Source organism: Panthera uncia, chromosome A2 (assembly GCF_023721935.1).
Source record: "Panthera uncia isolate 11264 chromosome A2, Puncia_PCG_1.0, whole genome shotgun sequence".
Taxonomy (NCBI): domain Eukaryota; kingdom Metazoa; phylum Chordata; class Mammalia; order Carnivora; family Felidae; genus Panthera; species Panthera uncia.
This window is the reverse complement of record NC_064816.1, coordinates 117,235,735-117,258,132: the sequence shown is the minus strand read 5'-3', so window position 1 is coordinate 117,258,132 and position 22,398 is coordinate 117,235,735. Positions and strand designations below refer to the sequence as shown.

At 55.6% G+C, this 22,398-nt stretch overlaps 1 protein-coding gene across 1 annotated transcript in view; it reads left to right on the top strand.

The window, feature by feature from the left end:
- CRHR2 (corticotropin releasing hormone receptor 2) overlaps window positions 1-18,401 on the top strand; it is a 29,917-nt gene extending 11,516 nt beyond the window's left edge. Inside the window, exons 3-12 of the mRNA XM_049641654.1 lie at window positions 2,458-2,543; window positions 4,188-4,297; window positions 4,641-4,758; window positions 6,899-7,052; window positions 7,569-7,629; window positions 9,136-9,208; window positions 15,352-15,437; window positions 15,619-15,754; window positions 16,161-16,202; window positions 17,617-18,401. Of these exons, the coding sequence (XP_049497611.1) occupies window positions 2,458-2,543; window positions 4,188-4,297; window positions 4,641-4,758; window positions 6,899-7,052; window positions 7,569-7,629; window positions 9,136-9,208; window positions 15,352-15,437; window positions 15,619-15,754; window positions 16,161-16,202; window positions 17,617-17,757 (1,007 nt within the window). The 3' untranslated portion in view covers window positions 17,758-18,401. The remainder of the gene's footprint in view (window positions 1-2,457; window positions 2,544-4,187; window positions 4,298-4,640; window positions 4,759-6,898; window positions 7,053-7,568; window positions 7,630-9,135; window positions 9,209-15,351; window positions 15,438-15,618; window positions 15,755-16,160; window positions 16,203-17,616) is intronic.
- The last annotated feature ends 3,997 nt before the right edge of the window (window positions 18,402-22,398 follow it).

The following is a 22,398-nucleotide window of genomic DNA, read 5'->3' as shown; positions in this document are numbered from 1 at the left end:
GTTCCAGAGAAAGAAAACCAGGAGACAGAATTCATAAAACCTGGTACCCCGGGGGACATTGATGTGAGGGACCAGAATGGTCTCAGATTTGCAGCATCTCTATCCTGACTCCCTCCCACCCTCAAGCCCACCCTGTAGTCAGTGCCATCAAGAGCTATCATACTCGGGAAAGGATTCTTGAGTTCCCGTCTTTGGTTAGCCCCACACTGATCAGCAAGACCAGACTCACACACCTGAACAACTCAGGCCAGGTAATGAGCCAGGGATGAAGCGTGAGGCTCAGGCTATGAGGACTCTGGGGTGAGGTAGGGGGTGGGAGGGCTTAGGGGAGAGAAATCTGTGAGATGGGAGCAATCAAAGAGGCCTTCCTGGAAGAAGGGGCTTAGCACTGAACTTCAGGAAAGCTGGATAACATCTATGAACACATCCCCGGAAGATAAACGTTCTGCGCTTTAAACCAGGCCTGTTGAGAGGGACTCTAAAGGGATTGTTCATCTTACAAAAGGATCTGTCCTCCCCGGATACCTCTACGTGGGTCCTTTTGACTCACTCCACACTGTCCTTTAGTTCAGTAACATCACTAACCCTGTGCATCAAATTCTCTTAACACACAACCATTCTGTAGCAAAACAACCCTGAGGAATGAGAAAACCCAAGGGTGTCAAGAGTGGATGTGGGTGCCCGGGTGAGGGGCGAAGAGCTGGTGTCTTCAACGTTGGGGTCAGAACCGCCTTGACTCCCACCAGGGCCAGAGCCCTGCCCAAGGCAGCCTCTAGCTGACAGGCCCGGGAGGCAGGCACAGGCCAGTAACGACCCTGAATTTGAAACTCGGGAGCTCAGAGCACCAAATTAAAAAACAATTAAGCTAGTAGAATCTCCCCCATTGTTTCTGCTCCTTAGCAAGTGCTCCCTCAATAATTCCATTGCTTTTAACTGTCAGCTCAACAGAAGTGGGTTTTTAAAGTACCTTCATTATTTTAGAACTCACTGCTTCCAAAAACAACCCGTTTCCCCCTCCAACTCTGTGATTCTGTGCTCTGTGACCTATGTATTTTAATTAGCTTTATGTCACATATCTAACATCAACCCAAAAGAAAAATCTACAAACAACTGTCCATTAGCCAGAGAGCAGAAAACCCTAGTACACGTCACTCCCAAACAATGGATCGTTCAGGATTCCTAACGAAGTGGGGGAGGTCAGATACACTCTAATTATGCAAAGCAGAGGCTGGCAAAGGGCTTTGGAGTTCTCAGGTGGGAGGGTTCCTTCTGGGTGGTAGTTGAGGGTGGGCTCCCTGGAGGAGGTGGCCTAAGAGCTAGGACTGACGGTCAAGCTAGGATTTCAAGGAAAGTAAGTCTAAGCCTTCTCTGGCCTCCCTACATTCCCCGCTGGCGAAACCTGCACTCGTATATCTCAGACATCGGTGCTCTGAAATGTCTTTTCACGTATCACGTTCCAGTTTTAACAGGGAGGCCGGTTGTCAGACACTGGGAGATCTCACATGGGGGTGCTCTCCCAGGCAGTGGCAGCTCAAGTCTGGCAACACAGTCCTGTTTCCCCAAACGTGCCTCATTCCCGTGTACCCCTGCACAGCAGCCTAGGGGTTAAGAACAGGCAACCCGAAGCTAGACCTTCTGGATTTGAAGCCTGGCTCTACCTCTTCTCATTTTTATATCCTTGACAAGTAGGTTAATCTCTTTGTGCCTCAGTTTCCTCCTCTGTAAAATAGGTTTATATTACTCATGGGGTTGCTGGGAGGACTGAATGGACAATACCCAAAGCGGTTAAAAGAGGTTCTGGTCTGTGGTAAACGCCTATGTGAATGGTAGTTGTTATTCATTCATTCATTCATTCACTCATTCATTTTAGAGAGAGAAGAGAGCACAGCGGGGGAGAGGGGGGGAGAGAGAGAGAGACTTCCAAGCAGGCTCCACAGTGTCAGCGCAGAACCCAATGTGGGGCTCGATCTCACGAACCATGAGACCATAATCCTGAGCCAAAATCAAGAGTCAGACACGTGCCAGACTGAGCCACTCAGGTGCCCCAGAGTTACTAAACCAGAAATGCTGGTACTGGTGGGGAAGGTACAGATCTCATAAGTATAAAACGAGAGAAGAATGGAAATTATGTGGTGTGCTGAAAGCAGCGAATCTTCAGCCACAACCCAGGGCTCACAGTCAGGTTCCGTTTCGAATACAATTGAAGAAAGTATACACAATGCTAGTCACAGATTGTGTCAGAAACGGGTTTTATCATGCCTTTTAGCTGCCATGTGTGGGCAGCCTTTTGCACAACCTTCACATAAATGACTTTCACGTGAACTTTTAGACGGGCGTTGTGTTTCCTGGCTTAGAGAGGCTGAGAAGTATGGCCCTCATCCTGTGGGCCCCAGGGAGCCAGGGAGTGTTCTTGAGGAGAGGAGGGACCTGCCCCTTGGTGGTTGGCATCTTTTGTAGGGAACGCCTACAGAGAGTGCTTGGAGAATGGGACGTGGGCTTCACGGATCAACTACTCACAGTGCGAGCCCATTTTGGATGACAAGGTGAGTGGCTCCCACCAGCCCCAACCCTGGTCCTTGTATAAGCATCAGGACTCAGGTTGAGCATAGGAGGATCCCAAGGGTGACAGAATCGGTCCTTGTGCAATCCAACCACACCTTTTTGCACTTGCTTCTCCTGCCCCCATGTCCTGTCCCCTGCTCAGTGACACTATAGTAGAGAAGGGGGACAGGGACCCCCACCTTTGGGAGAGCTCCGGCTAGCAGAAGACACAACCAAGATGGCACGTGACATAAGAAAGGAATGACGGTGTGATCAGTGTCCCAACATCTAATAGGCGGTGTGACTTCCTTCCTCCCCAGGCTTCAGTCCCCCCATCTGTCATTCTTTAAAAAAAAAATTTATTTAATGTTTGTTTATTTTTGAGAGAGAGAGAACAGGGGAGGGGCAGAGAGAGAGGGAGACACAGAATCCTAAGCAGGCTCCAGGCTCTGAGCTGTCAGCGCAGAGCCCATGCGGGGCTCGAACCCACGAACCACGAGATCATGACCTGAGCCGAAGTCGGATGCTTAGCCAACTGAGCCTCCCAGGCGCCCCAACCCACCTGGCATTCTGATTCTGTGACTCCGCAGGGAGATAAGCACAGCCCCCAGAAGGGTGAGCCCCATGAGAAGCTGGTCCTGCTCAGACCTCACCAGCCCCCTTGCTCAGGAACCAGACCCCCTGCCGCTTACAGTGCCAGCCTCCTCTCCTTTGAAGCTACGCCTCCCTCCTGGCCCAAAATGATACGTGCCCCCTTCATCTCCCTCTTCCTTCACCCATTACAGCCCCCAGTGAGGCTGGAACTTGCCCCCCCAAAGAAGTTCAAGTTCCGAGGAAAAACATTTATCTACCCTGAGAACGTGATTCTACAAAATTCGAGCCAAAGGGGGTCTGCAGTGGGGCCACAGGAATGGCTAGTGGGACAGGTCATAAAGGAAAGAAGGAGGTTCTTGCCAGACCTCTGTCCTCCCCTCCCCACCTCTGAGCAGCGGCAGACCACAGTGGGCACGGGGTGGGGACAGCCTGCCCTGGCAGGAAGGAGTATTTTATCACTGCTTCTGTTTATAATTGCCGGCACATGGGGGTCAGTACAAGGAGACTGGCTTCTATTTGGTTTTGATACTGTTCTTAACTTCTCTACAGACGTTGCACCCCCTCCTTGCTACATCCGGGACAGACTGATCCCAAGGCTTCCCCCAGACTTCCCAGAGCTTGCTGCTTCTGGGGCAGGAGGGCATTTTGGCCCACTGTACAGATGTCAAAACCGAGGCCCGGTGATAGAAATCAACTGACAGTCACTCAGCCAGCAAGGGTCTGAGCTGAGGTGAAACACAGGTGTGGCAACTCCCGAGTCCAGAGTTAAAGAGACCATAAAATCTAGGGAGCCACACCTCGGGCATATCTCAGAATGCCTTGTGTCCAAGCCTGCCCCCAGATTGCATGTCGGGAGGCCTGATTACAGCCATTTATACCAAAAGCCTCATGGCCAACAGGCGTGAGCCCTGGGAGCCAGGTGTGATGATGACACTTGAAGCCACTTCTGCCTCCAAGGTCAGGACACGCAGGGTGGCCATAGCTAGAGTGCCCAGCCAAACCTTCATGCGCCCCGTGCCTCCGTCTGCCTGTGTACGTGTCTGTCTGTCCAGCAAAGGAAGTACGACATACACTACCACGTCGCCCTCGTTGTCAACTACCTGGGCCACTGCGTCTCTGTGGCAGCCCTGGTGGCCGCTTTCCTGCTTTTCCTGGCTCTGCGGTGAGTCCATCCTTACCCACGGCCGCTTCTCCCTGCCCCTCCCCCCACAGCACCCCCTTCACCCCTCCCAGACATTCTCGCCTCCACTCTGAGGGCCCTGAAGCCAGTGGACAGGAGTGCGGGGAGGTGCCAGGCCACCAACCTGTGGCAGGCCTGCAGGATGCAAAAGGGGAACTGAGCGACCCAGCCATGGCCGCCACAGGCGGGAATGTGGCTCCTGGTGCAGACCTGCCTTCACCCCAGGCCTTGGGAGGCACCATTCCCACTGGTCCCTGACCCCAGGCAGAGCCCATCTCCGCCGACTCCCCGTCCCCGGCTGACCCCTGACCTGGGCCTCCCACAGGAGTATCCGCTGTCTGCGGAACGTGATTCACTGGAATCTCATCACCACCTTTATCCTGCGAAATATCATGTGGTTCCTGCTGCAGCTCATCGACCACGAAGTGCATGAGAGCAACGAGGTCACTGGGCTGAGGCTTGGGGCTGGGGTGGGGGGGGGGGTGCTTTTGGGCTCTGGCGGCATCCTCTGGGGCCCAGTCCTCAGGTGTAGGCCTGGCCTGAGCTCACCTCTGCCCCAGTCGTTATCCCTCCAGAGCTGGGGCCAGAGTCAGGGCTGGGTAGGGGTGGGGGCAGGGAGGCACTGCCAGGCCCAGGTCTTGGAAGCAGACCTAAACTCACACAAGACTGGTTGATCCTGTCCCACGGCCCATCTTCTGAATTCAGGGCCTCCCAAAGACCCCTTAGAGAAGAAGAGGCTGGAAGTCGGCTCTGTTGAGCTTTATGTCGCTTAATTCCAATGAGACGCCTGTAGGGATTATTTTCCCCGTGACACAGACATGGAAACTGAGGCTCAGGGAGGTTATGTGAGTCTTTTTTTTTTTTTTTTTTTTTAATGTTTGTTTATTTTTGAGACAGAGACAGAGACAGAGCATGAACGGGGGAGGGTCAGAGAGAGAGGGAGACACAGAATCCGAAGCAGGCTCCAGGCTCTGAGCTGTCAGCACAGAGCCCGATGCGGGGCTCGAACTCACGGACCGTGAGATCATGACCTGAGCCGAAGTCGGCCGCTTAACCGACTGAGCCACCCAGGCGCCCCAGGTTATGTGAGTCTTTACTGATGCCTCTACATCTGAGCCAGCAGGATCTTGACCAGGCCACCCCATGTGTTTGCTATGTGCCCCTGGATTTGCATCAACTGCCGCTGTACTATGTATGTCCAGGCCACTGAGACTAATGAGGCCAAGCACAGAGTTCTGTGGCACCCCATCAGAGACTTCTCAATACATTTTCTTTGGACAGCGGGCCTGCGCCGACATGCGGCCTGGCTTGACCCTTAACTTGGCCCCACATTAAGCCCTGCCTCAGTGCTAACTGAGTTAAATCCCATTTTGGGTATGCTGCAGCCCGATGTTAGTTTGAGCTCATAAACTGTCGCTTAACCTGGAGAAAAAGCAAGGCTGGGAGGAGGGGATCTTTAGCTTTCCCCCTCGGCAGGACTTTTTGAGAAGAGGAGACAGACAACCACATGGGGCCCAAGATCAGGGCTGGGACCATGGGGGAAAGCTGCAGAGGCAGAGACCAGAGCGGCACAGGACCATCTGACAGCCATCAGAGCCAGCCAGAGAGGGGATGTGCTGTCCACGGAGCGGGGGGAGGTGGGGGCAGAGAACTTGGGCTCTTCTGACCACCATTCCCTTATCTCAGCCTCGGCTCTGAGTATGCCTGGGGGACGAAGCCTGGGGAAAGGTGGCCAGGGAGGGTCTGCTGAGTAGAGGTCTGGCCTGGAGGCCTGAGGCCTGGCCGTGGCTTGCTGTGGCCCCGGATAGGCTTTCTGTCCGTCTGCATGCCCACCTTCAGTCTGCAGGGTATCAGGAAAGTAGCCCTGCTCAAAGGGACAAGGACCAATCCCCTTCCCTCTGCCGGGAAGGCAGATGGCAACGTAACCTTCATTTCTTGGTGCCTGCCTTAGCCACTCTCATCTTCAACTGCCCTGTAAGATGGCATTCTTACTTTCTCCATGTCCCACTGAGGCTCAGAGGGATGTGTCGACTCGCCCGGCGTTGGTGAGTCTCCCTCCATAGCCAGCAGTGATCATACTAAGTCCAGAATCTTCCCAAACGGGAGATTCTACAGAACCCCTCCATAGCTACAGCTCCCCTTCATGAACCCCGTTCTGTTATTTACATAACAACTTTCTTTTCACTGACCCCCTCCTTTTTTCCTACATGCAATTTCATATTGAGTGGACACCAGTCTGACTTGCTGTGGATTGAAGGTGACTCTCAGAAAAATGACCACGAAAACACCACAGTGTTGTTCAGTTCTAGCCCCTGCCTGCAGAAAGCTCAGAGCCAGGCTCCCTCTTTCTCTGTTAAAAAGGGAGATTAGCAAGTGCTGGGGAGACGCCAAAGAAGGAACCAGGGCAGACCGGCGCCTTACCTGGTTCCAAAACCATGAAAGAGAAATGGCGGCAGCTGAAGCTTCCCAGAGCGAGATTCGAGGGTATTTAACACCGTGTCCACTAGACGACTCAGACGGGCGCCTGTGGCGCACTTGGGCCCCGGCCCCAAGCGGCCCCTGACCGCCGCCTGCCCCGTGCAGGTCTGGTGCCGCTGCATTACCACCATCTTCAACTACTTCGTGGTGACCAACTTCTTCTGGATGTTCGTGGAGGGCTGCTACCTGCACACGGCCATTGTCATGACCTACTCCACCGAGCGCCTGCGCAAGTGGCTCTTCCTCTTCATCGGATGGTGTGAGGTTCCCGGGGAGGCCGCAGGGCCTGGTGGGGAGGGGGCACTGCTGACAAGGTCACCTCCCTTCATCTTGGGTCCAAGGACAGGTCCACAGCCCTGCCTGCTGTCCCCAGGACAGTCTGAGGATGCACACTCCCTTCCATTGCTGGTGAGGAAGGAGCAAATTGTCCCTCCAAAAGAACATTTTACAAGTAGTCCTCCTCTCTCTGCCTGGAAAGGCCAATCCAAGGACCTTTGTCTCTCGCCGGGAAAGAGAAGCCAGCCAGCATCACTTCTCTATCCAACAATCTCAGAAAACCATGTCATCCCCTCATCTGTCTGACCTGTTTAGCAGGGGGATGCTGAGAGGGGGAAGGGTGCGGTCAGGGTCTAGGGCAGGCCCCTCCTGGGACCATGGATGGCCATGCACTTGGCGATTGGTTCCAGGCCCCTTGTGGTCCCCTCACCCTGTGTTCTACAGGACGGTCCTTGTCCATCTGTCTGTCTGCTGTAGCCTGTGTGTGTCCTTCTTTCAGGCATCCCCTGCCCCATCATCATCGCCTGGGCCATTGGCAAACTCTACTATGAAAATGAACAGTAAGTAGGACTGACCTGTCACAGGGGCCCGTGGGGTGTTAGAAAAGGTCAGCCAAGGGCTCCAGCCAAGCCATGGGGCAGGAAATGAAGTCCTTCCAGGACAGATTTATTTTCTCATTGTCTTAAAAATTGAAAAAAAAAAAAAAATCCCTGGCACCCAGGGGTACTCATGTGGTAGATGTCAAGTCAACTTTGTTGATCTGAGTTAGGAGTCATGGCTCCTTTAAGTGCCCTAACGCTTGACCCCCTTTGGTAAGGCCTTTGGCCTTTGGTAAGGCCTCCCCCTCGGAGTGGCAGGTCTGGCCAAGGGTATATACAGGAGGCTTTCAGCCTAGAGCACATCCAAAGCTGTGTCACTGAGCCTTTTTCACAGACCCCTGGACCAGGGCAGTGGATGCTTGTTTTATTCAGGCCTCCCAGTCTCTGCCGAGGGTACATTGTCCCATCTTGGGACCCTCCCTGCACCAGAGATGCTGATAATAGAAGCCACACCCAGATGATGGCAGTTCTGGCCACGTGTCAGCCAAGAAGTGGCTGGGAAGTTGGGTACCTCCAGCTGAAAATAGAGGGGACAGGGGAATGTCAGTCTCTGGATAAAAATCTCCAAGGGGTCTCTGAGGTGAGAGAAAGCAGATGGGATTTGGGAGCAGGGGCAGAGTTGGGTGGGCTCCGAGAGCTCAACATCGGGAAGAGCTCCTGAAGATAAAAACTACCCAAGAGTAGGAAGGCCGCCTTTGTAAAGTAGCGAGGTTCCCATCCAAGGGGGTGTTGAAGCAAAGATCAGAAACCTCAGTGCTGGCAGGTACCGGGGCAGATTCCTGTCTAAGGCCGTGTGCACTGGGTGACCTCTAAGGTTTCCAAGGACACAGCCAGAATTGCCCAAAGTCCACGTGGACCTTCCGGAGGTGCAGCAGGAGTTGTTGACAGAGCCAGACTGTATCCCGGGCCCACCCTTCCCCTGGACTCGAGCTTCTCCACCCGCCGCATCCCCAGAGAATAACCAAGCCTCTGGGAGCAGTGGGCTCCTCTCACTGGGTGAATGAGGCTCAGCTCAGAGAAAGGCCAGAGTTCAGGCCCGGAGACCGCTCCCGCCTCTACATCTGTTGCTTTGTGCAGCCGAGTACCTGGCACGTGGGGCGGCAGGTTCCAGGCGATGCAGAAACAGGTGGTACAGGGTGGTTGGGCCCTGGGCCAGCAAGGGGGGGACTGGCTGTCCCATCACTCACGAGCCTCCTGCATGGCCCGCCCTGGGCCCAGCAGTCTGGAATGAGGAGGGGAGGGAGGAGGAGGAGGAGACCCAGGTCTCCAGCTGGGGAGACCAGGCCCTCCATGGAAGGTAAAAGGCAGCCCCGGGGGTGAGCCAAGAAGGTCCCACGGTTTTGGGGAAGGCACAGCCCTAGAGACTGGGTCTCAGGAAGGGTCAAGCCGGAGAACCCTGGGCCCAGGTCTACTGTGGTGCCCAGACTACCGCTCAGCAGGCCACTCACAGCCACCCCGTCTTTGCAGGTGCTGGTTTGGCAAGGAGCCTGGTGACCTGGTGGACTATATCTACCAAGGCCCCATCATCCTCGTGCTCCTGGTAGGTCCTCAGTGGGGACTGGGATGGGGAGGGCACCAGGAGGACAGCAGATGACCTACCCTGCAGGGATGCTGGGGAAGACATGGCCTGGAATGGCCCCTGCACACACTCCGTACTCGCCAGCCCATTCCCGGCAACCCCCTCCCGCTATCCCTTCTCCAGCTTCATGCCCTGGCGCAGCCCCGTCACCTCTGGCCCTTGGGTTCTCTCTCTGGGCAGAGAATGGTTCTGACCGGCAGATTTCTAGCGCCCCCCATATCTGACATCCCCTTGCCAGGTCCTGAGACAGCCAGGTGAGGGGGCAGCTGGTGGCAAGAGAAGGGGGTGTGGACTTCTGACCAACATCCTCCTCAGCCCCCAGCGCCCCCCTCCGGGGCCCAGCCCACCGCCCCCAGCCTGGAGCAGTGGTACCAGAATGAAGCGTAATGAGCAATTGTTCCTTGTCCAGCTCCCCGCCCTTTGCCAAATGTATTCACATCTAAGGTATAATTGCGCCACATCTTTAATCCGTAACGAGCTTTAATTAAGGTAGAGTTTAAGTAGAGGCTGCGTTCTGCAAAAGCGAACCCACTATATATCACACATTTTAAAAAAGAGACATGCAAAAAAGCCCCATAAGAAATTGGCATTTACGTAAGACTTATTTCAGGCTTGGTAATTTCGGGCTCCTGTATGCACCAGCTTCCTTAAAGGGCCACCCGCTCCTTGTGGGATACAATCGCCATCCTCCTCTTGTACACAGCAGGTGCCTAACGGGGGTTCTTTGGTCTACCTTGGAGACAGTGAGTGTTTATCTCTTTCATTTCCTGACTCTCCTCCTTTTTGTGACTTCTTCTGGGATTCATATGACCCCTGTCTTTGGAGTGTCCTTGATGTATATGCACTAGAGATGACTAGGGAGGTTTCTACCCACTGCCTGAAATTCCACCATCAGAAATTCCACCTCATTTCAAAGGCAGAAGTAGTGAGTGTCCTTGGAGTCCCAGCTGCAATGAGTCACTCATCCCTACCCCCAGTGTGAACGGAAACCCCTTGAGACCCGTCCCCTCCCAGCCAGCTGCTGAGAGCCCATCGTGGAGGGAGAGGGGTTTTTGTGAATCTGGGATCCTGCCAAGGAAGGCTGGCCTGGGGGGCGGGGGGGAGGGGGGATGGTCAGCAAGAGTGGGGAGGGACTCCCGGCTGCAAGGATGTTGGGCAGCAGTAAGGAAATGGAGAAGGGGGGAAAGGCACGGAGGGCTCCGTGCCAGCCCCCACTCCTCACCTGTTGTTCCACGCCTCTTTCTCTGCTTCTGCCCTCACCTCTCGGTCCAAGAGCCCTTTGCTTCTCCCTTTGGGCCTAGCACACGGCCAGCCATCACACGTAAAAGGCTTCCAGGTTCCAGACTGAGCCTGTCCAGAAGCCCCATCTTCATTACTTCCAAATCTCATATCGTCACTGCCTGGAAACGGGAATTATGATGCCCATTTTACAGATGAAGGAACTGAGATGAAACTGCCTGCTGAGCTGAGACTCGGGGCCAGTCACCCACCACCTGCCTGTCCTCTGCATTGGATACGTGCTCAGTGCTCTGCCCTCCCCCAATGGTTCACAGCTGCATTTCTGCTGCTGAAAGACATGAACGAGCTTATTTCTGGGTTCCGGGAAGTGAATTGGTTGGTTCAGTTTGTAGGAGGCTGTTGTCATGGGAAAGGCATGTGGCACTTCTTGGGTTCCGCTCTGGACCAGGCCCGAGGCTCAGTGCTCTCCATGAGTATTTTAACCTGTGCCAACCTTCTCAGACAGGCTCTGTGGTATCCCTTTTGGACCAGTGACGAAGCAGAAGCTAGGGAGGTTAATTAAGCAACTTGCCCAGGGCCACCTGAATGCCAGTTGAACAGCCAGAATTAGCACCATGTGACAAGATCGTGTGCCAGGCATTCAAGTGAGAGTTGGTCCAAGGAAGTACAGCGAGGGAGGAGGGAGTGGAAGACAAGGAAGGAAGGAAACCAACAAAGCGTGAGGTGACGAGCTGGCTTCCATGGAGGCGACCACGCAGAAGAGTCTCAGAACTCCCCGTGGAAGGTTTGGAAGCTGGGTTACATATCTACACATTTCACGCCCCATCAGTGGAGGTTGCTCTGTGGACAGGAGACCCCCATATTTCCAGGTCCCCTGCTTTGAGGCTGAACTAGCTCCCCCACCCCAGAGGAAGCCTGAGGCCGAGAAACGTCCCCTGCAGCTGCTAGTGAACGCAGGTCCCCGGAACCCCGGAACCCCGCATGCCTACAGGGTGTGCCACATCGGGTCTGACTAAAGTCTCCTCGCTCGGTGCTCCCCCCAGCAATGTCCTAGCAGCCCCTGTTCCAAATAGAAATTCCAGGCCCCTCACCCACCACTGGGAATGCCTGGGGCAGGGGGCCAGATCTGCATTTGGACCAATGGCCCCAAGTACCTTTGATGCGCACACTCTAGTTGGAGACCCACAGCGTCCGGGGCCCTGCCAAGCAGGGACGTGTGTTGTCCGGTTCTCTACGGCCCAGCCAGGATCCCGCGCATCATAGGATTCAGGACGTAGGCCTTTAAGGCTTCACCTGCCTAGAAAATGCCAACAGGAGGAGAAAACAGAGGCATCCAGTGAGGACCAGGCCCCCAGGGGCCGTGAAACAGACTGGTCTCCACGTTTTGAGGGCACCCCCAATTCCATCTTGACAAGTTACCAGGCTCCACGGATGCACGGGGCTCAGGCAGGCTGGCCGTGTTTAACTGCCCGGGTGCATGTGCAGTACAGGAGGCTGAGAACTGTGGAGCGGTGAGAGGAGGAACCTCGCAGCACCCCCATTAAACCCACTGGATACCCGAACTGGAGGGAGCAGAGGACATCCCCAAGGCTGGGAACCGTGTCTGAAGGCAGGAGGCAGAAATGTCATCCCCTTTCCTTCTCCCTCCCTCCCTGCCTGCCACTGCAGGTGTGACAGTGAAGTTGGAGGAGGGTCTCCCATGAGCACCAGGAGTCAGCAAGCACCCTCCCCCTCGCAGGGGTGGTGAGGGCCCATGGGACTCATGCGCTGGAGGTTAAGAGCCAGTGAGCTGCGTCTGTTCATCGTCTCTGCCTTGGTGGGAGGCGATATGCTCTGTGGCATCCTGGAACGAGCACTGGCGGCAGCCGCCTGGGATTTGCGGGGTGACCCCGAGGGAGCTCTTTGCTCGGAGCCTCAGTTTCTTACCTGTAACACGAGGATGCCAGTCCCTGCTTCATGGGGTCACCGTGAGGACCAGCGGCCCGGGACACAGGGGCACCGCCCAGCCCCTGGAGCCACAGGTTTGGATCCTGTGCTGACGGGCCATGCGGTGCTATCCTGAGCTCTGATCACCCCTCCCCGGCCATGTGCTGAGGGCCTTCACTCTAGTTCCTTCCGTCTGGCCCAGATTTCATTAACCCCTGCAGGAGCAGCAGCATGATGTGGGAGTGAGGAGAAGGATGCCGAGGCCAGCTGCCTCAGTTCGAATCCTGATACCAACGCCTTCTACGTCTGTGGCAGGGGCAAGTGATGTAGCCTATCTGAGCCTCAGTTTGTCCATCTGTAAAATAGGAATAACGATCACAGCTGCTGCTTGAGGAGTAGCTGTGTAGTGCTTAAAACAAAACCTGGAATGGTGTGAGTCCTGGGCCACGTTAGGGAACACCGAACCTCCCGTGTCGGTCCTGGTAGCAACCGTAATGTCCAGACCCCCAGCTTGGGCCTGACACCCACCACCTGCCAGAGCTCTGACCAGCCTGGGGCATTCTTCCTGTAGCGCCTCACGAGGACCTAACGTGCCAGTGGGAACCCAAGCTGCCGGCATCAGAGCTTCCGGACACACGGGGCAGGAGGATGCGAGGCTGGACTTCTCTGGGGGAGTTTTTCCACGGGGTCTGGCCTTGCCCTCTCATCCTGCACCCTCTCCCCTCAACATTCCCAGAGCCTATGCCACACAGGCTGCCCTGGGAACATCCCAGGCCGGGAGGGCCTTGCAGCTGCTGTTGTAGAAGGAGGTAGATAGATTCCACTGTCTGGACTCACTGCAGTGGCCCCAGCCGGCCTATCTCCCCCACCCCAAGGCTTTCTCCCCTGGCCCTTTCTCTGCTTGGGACACAATCCCCCACCTTCCTTCAGTGCCATTTCTCTAGGCCTTTCTGACCCCTTAGGAAAGACGCATGCCCCCCCCTCCCTCCAGACCACAAGACTTCTGGGAGCAGGGGCCTGACACATAGCAAGTCAGTTAGATGAATGAATGAATGAATGAATGAAGAGACTAGGCTGGTCAAGGCTATGGGACAGTAAGCAGTGCTCACTGAAGAGCTGGGATTTGGGGCAGGGTTGGGAGGCCAGGAAGGGAAAGCTCCGTGTGGGCTGGATGGTGAGAGACTCCCTGGAGGAGGGGGAAGGTGCCTGTGAGAGGGTGAGGTGGGGAAGGTGTGGTGGAGGGGGAGGCTGGGAACCACGCTCACAAGGGAAGAGTGACTTCCGGGCTGCACAGACCCAGGCTGTGATGCGGCAGGGGCAGCATCACTAACTGCCTGCCTCACGGAGTAGAGAGGATAAGGTCTTATCTCCCAGATCCTCCACACTAGACCCTGTCCCTGCTTTTGCCTCAGCACATGGGACAGGACCCTGCAGGTGCTCTGCAACTCACTGACAGAATGGATGGGTGTGTGGGTGGATGGACGGGTGAGTAGATAAACTGATGAATGGATTGTTGAGTAGATACTTGGATGGATGATGGATGGATAATTGAATGAATTGGTAGCGGGTTGATAGATGATGGGTAAATAGATATAATGCAGGGAATGTGGCAGAAATGAGAATATGTTGCCTCTACTCTCAGAGAGGTGAGAAAGAATCAGAAAAGGTCAAGTATTTTGTATCACTTGTACGAGAAAATTAGGATTGACCTATGTGTTATGGTGCTCTTGTGATCCAAGGAAATATACCAGAAACCCAGGGGCTAGAAATGAAACGAGCCTGAAGAAGAAGCAGAGCACAGCGGGCCGCTGGCTGAAGGCATCCCTCCCACCCCATACCCTGGCCATGCCGCCATGGGCACGAGAGCAGCAGGCTGTGGTTGATCATGTCTGCCGGTATAGCCCAACTCCCAGCCTGGTATATACCCAGAACCTAGGAGGGCTTAAGAAGTGACGGATTCTCAGGACAGAGACACGGGAGGAGTTTGTGTGTATGCGTGTGCACACATATGTACTCGTGTGTGTGCATCTGCATGAGCCAGCAGACACCCTGTGACTCAAGTGCACTTTCTCGGGAGAGATTCCCAAGAAAGGGAGTCTCACTTTCCTGTCTGCTCACACTTGGAGATGGATAGAGAGAAACACTGGCATTGCCCACGCCCCCAGATACACACTCACACACGAACACACACTCTCTGAGGCAAACACACACAGGCACAGAGAACAGACCCACCGGAAGGTTCGACCCGCCCCAGACCAGTCGCACAGACGAGCTGACGGAGATGGACGGGACACTTGCGGCCCACGGTGACCGTACACAGCGTGAGGATGACTCAGGAGGAGGCCCCACGGGCAGGTCCCAGGAAGAGGCTGCGTGCATGGGCTCTGATGCTGAGGAAGAGGCTCAGGATGAAGATAAATGAGGTCCTTCCAGGAGCCTGGGAGTCAGCCCAGCAGATCGTTCATCTCCGTGGCCTCAGATGTGTCTGTGACGGTTCTAGAGTTTTCCTGGATGCAGGGGACGGATGGGGAGAGATTAGTCACTCCTGGCCAGGTCTGCTCCAAGGGTCAAAGGGCCTCAGGGGAACCCTCAATCGACAAGGCAGGAGCAGGGGCTTGGGGACTCTCTGAGGAGCTGCGGCTCAGGAGAAGCAGCCTTTGTGCCCTTGTTCACTGCTTTCTAAGGCTGCTTTTCCTCTTGGCTCTGGAGGTGGAGAAGCAGGCTCTGGAGCCCTCGGGTGACAAGGAATTGAGCAAAGTGCCTGCCTGTCCTGGTGCGGGAGAAACAGAGGCCTCGGGCCCCCAGGCAGGGGCTGGGGTGACCGGTAGAATGGATGTGTGCATGGGGCATGCGTCTCGGTGGGCTCCAGGCGTCAGTGGCTGCCTGTCGGTTCTTTCCCCACCTCATGCGCCTTCCTTTTTCCCTGCCTCCCCCTCCAGATCAACTTTGTATTTCTCTTCAACATCGTCAGGATCCTAATGACGAAATTGCGAGCATCCACCACATCGGAAACAATCCAGTACCGGTGAGCGTGGGCGCCTTAGCCCCCCGAGGGGAGCCTGCCTCCGGCCTGGCCCTCTTAGTCCTCCTGGTCCTCAGCCGGGGAGCTTGCTGAGGGGTCCCAGAAGAAACAGCACCCGAGTGGGGCCCTGCCTGCAGTGTGGTCTCAGACCAGTCCTGTCACCCTCTCACCCCCGCCCCCCCAGGAAGGCAGTGAAGGCCACCCTGGTTCTCCTGCCCCTCCTGGGCATCACCTACATGCTCTTCTTCATCAACCCTGGGGAGGACGACCTGTCGCAGATCGTGTTCATCTACTTCAACTCCTTCCTGCAGTCATTCCAGGTGGGGCGTGTGACCTGATGGGGACTTCTTCCTGCCCTAGAATGCTCGGGCACCAGTGCCCTCACAGAGACTTCCGCCGGGACTGGTGTATACATGTGCACACTGCAATATGAATGCATGCACACACTGGTCCCGAGCCCCGGCCCCTGGCACCCCCACCCCAGGGTGGGCTCCCCTCCTGACTGGGTCTCAGTCACCCTAGCCTGCACCTACCGAAGGTCCGGCACCTGTTCTGAGGATTCGTGGCAGCCTGTCGCTTGCAGTAGACCCCAGGACACCCGCGCCATGAGGGGTTGGCTCCCCGCAGCCCTTAGCCTCTGGGGTCCTCGGGGGCAGAGTGTTCCGGGCCAGCCCTGCCGCGTGGCTCACCAAGCAAGTCACTGACGCCTCCCTCCTTCCTTTCCAGGGTTTCTTTGTGTCTGTCTTCTACTGCTTCTTCAATGGAGAGGTAGGAGACCAGGCTCCGGGTTAGTCCTCAGTTCCCACTCTGGTGGAGTAGCCCAGCCTTTTGGAAGTGCCTGGGTCCCTGGCTCTGCTGAGCTCTACCACCCAACTTCGGGAAACGGGAATCCTGCCTGAGGGTCTCAAACCAGTTTAGAAGGCCAACCGTGCTGGCCAGAAACAACACGCCAGCGCTTCACAAATGCACTCGGAGAGCCGGACGAGCAATGAGCAGAGGAGCCCGGGCTGCAGGGGTCCCATAGGAGAGGGAAGCAGAACACAGGCGGACAGGGGAAAGCATTCCGGGAGCGAGTCAGGTGTGAGCCACGCAGCCAGGCCTTTATGGACCCAGGGAGCAGGAAAGACACCAGCACATTCCCCCACCACAGGGAGGACCATACACCCTCAGGCCAGCTCCAGGGAGCGAGGCACCGGGGGCGGCCTGGTTGGTTAGCTCGCAAAGCCCAGAATCTTAGTGTGACCAGCTTGGGAGAGATGCTCACACAGGCCGGTGGTGGTTGAGGACACACGGTGGGTTATGGGGCAAAGACTAGACACAGTCCCCAGGTGCTGAGAGCTTCCAAATAGGAGGAGGGCCAGTGCCATCCTGAGGCACGTCACCTGCCGACGTAGGGGACGACGGTGGGGTGTCTCTGCTCGCTTAGGTCTCGGTCGATGAATGCAGACCGCAGACGGCAAAGTCCAGCGGTGGAGACTGGCCGGGGCAGGGAGAGAAAGAGCCGTGAAAGCAAACAAACAATGAATGTCTCTGGGGCATTTCTTCTGTCCAGCCGTGTGCTAAGCTAGCATATGGGGAACACGATCCATTGTGCAGAAAAATTCTTACCATGCAAATGAGAATAATACGGCATCAGCGACGGTCAGGTTTTGAAACGAATAGAACCGTTGGCTCTCCATCTCAGCAGCACATGCTGTCAGTGAGGTAGGGTCTGTCAGCAGGTGGAGGAGGTTGGAGGAAGGACTTTCAGGAGGGAGAGCGATGCTGAGTATGCATGAGGAGCTCACAGTTCGGCAGATGCCCCGGGAGAGCGAGAGACAGATCTGAGAAGCTGCTGTGGTCCCACCATAGCTATGAGGTGGCAGAGGGATGGGGCAGGGAAGGCAGGGTGTCCCAAGGAAGAGTGGGGGCTGGGAGCTTCTTCAGGAGAGGGATGAGGCCAGAGGGCCCTGGTCAGTGCAGAGGAGGGGAGAGGCGCCAAGGCTGAGATTCCAAGGCCAACAGGGGCTTCAGGGGGAGGACCTGCCTTTGGAACCAGCCAGTGCCTGGGTGTGAGGGTGGCGGTCAGAAGGGCGCCCCACCTCCCTTGAAGGGCCCTGCGAGGGGCAGGGGGCAGGGGAGAAGACTCTGGGTCCCAGGACTGGCCCCCACAGGCTCAGCTAAGCCTCTGCCTCTCCCTCAGGTGCGCTCGGCCGTGAGAAAGAGGTGGCACCGCTGGCAAGACCACCACTCCCTCCGAGTGCCCGTGGCCCGGGCCACGTCCATCCCCACGTCGCCCACACGGATCAGCTTCCACAGCATCAAGCAGACGGCCGCCGTGTGACCCCTCCGCCACCCCGCTCGCCCATCACTCCACCTTAGGGACAGCTTCCCCATCCTTGTCTGGCGCCTGTCTCTGGGTTCACCTTGCTTCGCGGGCCCTGGTGGGGGCGGAAGGGAGAGAAGAGACCAGCCCGGCCAGCTGGAGAGAGGCTGTGCGGCAGGTGGCCTGACAGGCTCTCAGGAGCCAGGGCCAGCCGGGCCAGAAGTGTCAGTGCAGAGGGAGCAGAGGGGAGTCACAGGGACCAGCCCCCCCCTCCCCACAGAGGAGCAGTTTACAAGTCTTCAGGCATTTGCCCACACCAGCCTCTCACTGCATCCTCACCGTAGCCCCATTCACAGATGAGGAAACTGAGGCCCCGAGCCAGGAGGGGCCTGCCCAAGTCCTACAGCTAGTTCTCAGCAGAGCCGGGGGTCCCCACTGCCCCCTTCAATGCAGTTGGCCCTCCTTGCCTTCTGCCTCCATGCTCAGTGCTGCCCTCTGCGGTTGAGGGTGGTGGTCACAGCAATAGGAAGTAAAGGATTAATTTGGCTTCATCCCAGGGGCTCTCACCTACCCCCCACCCCAGACCAGGTCATCTCTCTGCCCCTCCCCAGCCATGCTCCTGTCCCTGGGGTCCTAGGAAGGATGCTGCTTCCTGTCTTGGGAGACCTTGGGGAGGGACTTGTGGGGAGGAAGACACAGTTAGGGCAGCCATACACTGTTAGGCCAACCAAAAGGTGTAGTGCAGGACAAGGGAGGAGGAGGCTGCCCCCCACTCCTCCACCGGGGCAAGGAGTAGGACTGGAATATCAGAAACCAAAGTGGGTCTTTGATGATCAGAACCAATCTCCCAACCCCCACCTCAGACTGGGCTTCATTTCAGCCTCCCCTTCAGAAACCACGTCTCTGCTCTCTGCAAAATAAACCATGCCTCTGTGGAAACAGCCTCCCCTCAGGTCAAGTCAACCAGGCATGCGAAGGGGTGCTGTGGCCAAGGATGGGGGGCTGGATCCATTCTCGTTTGCAGAGCCCATGGCCCTGGCCTAGGGCTGGTTCTCCATCTCTGACCTGTGTGTCTGCAGGTCTGTCCATTATCATTCCCCGGGACAGTGTCTGCCCCTCCTCCCCAACCAAGGGCAGTTTAATTCAGCACAGAGGACCGGTGCAATTCACACAGCAGGCCGCAGCCCGTCCCAAAGGCCAGTGTCCTGAAATCCAGAGGCAAGTGTAGACAAGGCCCCACATGGGGCCCCACATGGAAACAACCATGAGGGAGTTTCCAGGAGACGGTGGGAGTGGAAGGGACTGAGGAGCCATCAGGCCAGGATTCAAAAGGGCTTTTGCTCTAGGAATACCCCCAGAACATTTTTTTTTGTAATCCGGTATCCCATCTTGCGTGTTTTTAAGTTGACATCTAAAATTTCTACATACGTTTTCAAATGTGCAAGAGAGAGTGATATCTGGCATTTGGCAAATATTCACATTTTAACACAAACCTGCCACAACACTTTAAAATACATCGTTCAGAATCCCAACACAACAGTGATTTAATAACCACCCTCACCTGTTTAAAAAAACATGCTAACCAGCTAACTCTCCCTCAACAGCAAAAAATTTTACATTGTTCCTTTTCACTTTGAACTTGTATCTTCATTCCATTTCCCCTATGGAATTTTCTAGTAATGCAGTATTTTTACGGTTGAAAGTCTTTCTTTGCTCACCTTATCATACTTCTCTGCCACAAAATATGTTTATAAATTGAAATAGAGATATTTAATTTTCTGCGACCGAAATCTGTAAGTTTTTTGAAAACGTCTTCCAGATTGAGTTGTTACCACTATTTTTCATATAAGATATAGTATACAATTGAATCACACAACACAGACACTAAACGTTTTTGTAAGTCGATGTTAAACCTCAAAAGGGAAATGTATTGGAAACACATCTTAATGGAATGGATAGGCATTTCATCGTTCATGAATCCGTGGGTGAATGTTTATTGCCAGAACGAATCAGGACTCGGCATCGTTTCTTTTCTTTTTTCTTTTCTTCATTTTTATACCCCCACACGCAGAGAAGCCTTTGCACATAAATAAGTAGAGGTCACGCACTTCTCTGAACTCCCCAGATGGATGCCAAAAACTGCATCGCGATCTATCATCAAAAATTATGTGTCAGCCACTTGATTAAGTCCTCTTTAAATCTGGCTAAAAAAAAAAAAAAAGAAAACCATCAGCCTTCCCCAAGGGCTTGGCTACGCAGGGGCATCTGGGAGCTGCTTGGCCCTTGGGCTGAGCCAGGAGAGGTTAACTGCTGGCCAACGCACCTGAGTGCTATGCAGCAAAGTGGGGCCACGAAGTGCCTGTTGGGGTGTGAGCCTGTAGACGGCAACGATGCCGGCAGGCATGGCAGGTGTGGAGCATCTGTGGGGTGGGAGGTGGAAGGTGAGCTGACATTTCCCTGCTGGGAGGGTATGTGGGGGAGGTGCTACCCGCGGCCTGAAGCCTCCAGACCCCCGGTTTCCTGTGGAGGAGGCTAACTAGCAGTAGGAAAGAAAATGGACAGAGCGGAATGAAGGCTCACAGAAACTGACCACCAACATGTGGGGGTCCGTAGCCAGAGACACACAGAGGTGCGCAGACGTGGAGGCAAACACTCCTGGGGCCACACAGGGAGGCCCAGAGGGACCCGGGGAGACCCCTGGAGACACGCACGGGTGCACCCAGACACTAGATACACACGCGCCCATCCGTCTGTCACTCCCCATTTCCTGGACACCACCCTGTGCCACGTATGGAAATAACACCACTAATAACGCGAGGTTCCTGTTTCAAGAAACTCAGAATCTAGTTGGGAAGAAACAGCTCCCAAACGGTACAAGGTAAAAAGCAGAAGAAAGGATCTGTGCTCTGTGTCCCGCCTGGCTGGATCCCTGGTGTCCACGTCCACATCCACATCCACGTGCTGTGGTGAGGGGAGAAGAGGGTCGGGTCCGAGGACTGAAAACAAGTCAGGTTCTGCGGCCGGCCCTTTCCTCAGCTCCCTATTTTTTCCATCTCTCTGAGCCCACACCCATGGTGGCCCCAAGCCAGACAAAGGTTTGGGGGACACAAGAACCTCGGATGCCCTCCCCTACTCCTTTCCCTTCTCCCACTGTCCGGGGAACCCGGGACTGCCACGGCGGGCAGTGAGGCAGCTGGGTGGGAAGGGGGCTGTCGCACAATAGGTTCCCCTTCACGTGTCTGAGGCTGACGCGGGGTATGTCTGGGGCTGCAAGGCCCAAGGGAGTCCTTTTCTAGCGTGACGCTTCAGCCGGGGTCAGGGAGAAGTCTGTGGAAAAGAGCCTGGCCAGGGGCCCACAGCTCTGAGAACACGCCTGGGTGGCTCAAGGGAACCAACTAGGTTGCTCTTTGAGAAGAGACTTTGGGAACCTCTATTTCCAGACGGGGTGGAATCTGGGAATCTGCACATTAACAAGCCCCCCAGGCGTTTCTGTTGCTGTCTGGCGTGGGAGCCGTGGAAGAAGGAAACGTCTCGTCTCCTTTTTCCAACACGCACACATGTACCACTTTGGAAAGGTGAGTGACCTCGCCTGCCTTTCTGGAAGCCTTTAGGGGAAGGCAGTTGTAGCAGGAGGGAAAGAAGCAGGTACGGAACACGTAAATTTTCCCATCAATATGCTTAGTATGATTTCCAGGCTTTGCCCCCTGAGATGCCACTAAACCTCTTGAGGGAGCCACCCCACCTAGAGAAGTCAGTTAGCAGGGGGAATGGGCGGAGAGCGCCCTGAGATCACTGCCCCGTGTTGACTGAGTTTCCCCAGATTTTGTCGGCAGGGATTTCTTTGCTCAGAGCTTGAGGCCCTCCCACAGAGCTGGAGCATGCTTCCCCCACCACAGAACCACCACGGTGGACTCCATCTGGCAAATCCCATCCATCCTACAGGACTCAGCCCCAAGAGCCTCCCTTCCAGGAAGCCTCCTACCAGTGTCAGTCAGACAAGGCCCCTCTAGGAGCTCCCAGGGCAATCCTTGCCAGGCTCCGCCACCAGGCTGGGAACTGCTCAAGGCATGTGCCATTACTTATACCCATAGCAAGAACTCTGCACACAGGAGGAGCTCTAGAAATATTCATTGAACAAACTGGCCTTTCATATTTGCTAGTAACTCACAGGCCAGCGTTCAGTGCCAGCAGGACAGACCAAAGACACACAGAATCCCAGAGATCTATGAGCTTTGAAAGGGGGAGAAAATCCATTCTCCGGCTCCATATCTCCCCTCACCACCAGAACCGGAGGGGCCAGGCCCAGCCTGCAGGCATCCGCCTCTCCGCATGCAGGCAGGAAATTGGAAGAGCACGCCCACATCCTTCCAAGACTCGCCTGCAGGTGTCCATCCATCAGTCTCAGGCTGAGGGGCCCCCAGGCCTTGATGGGCCCTGACTTCCTACAGGGTAGAGTTGGGCCGACCACACCTGTGTCCCACCCGTCTAGGGCTGTGCCTGCTGTCCTGTGCTGGAGGAGCCGAAGCAGCTCTCCCAAGCACACGTCCTGGCTTAGAGGATTAACTGTACGATCGCTCTGCTGAAACCCCACATTGGTCTGAGTACGCAGCACGGGCCACACATGCTGCCTGGAGAAATGAAGGAAGAAAGCCAGGGCCA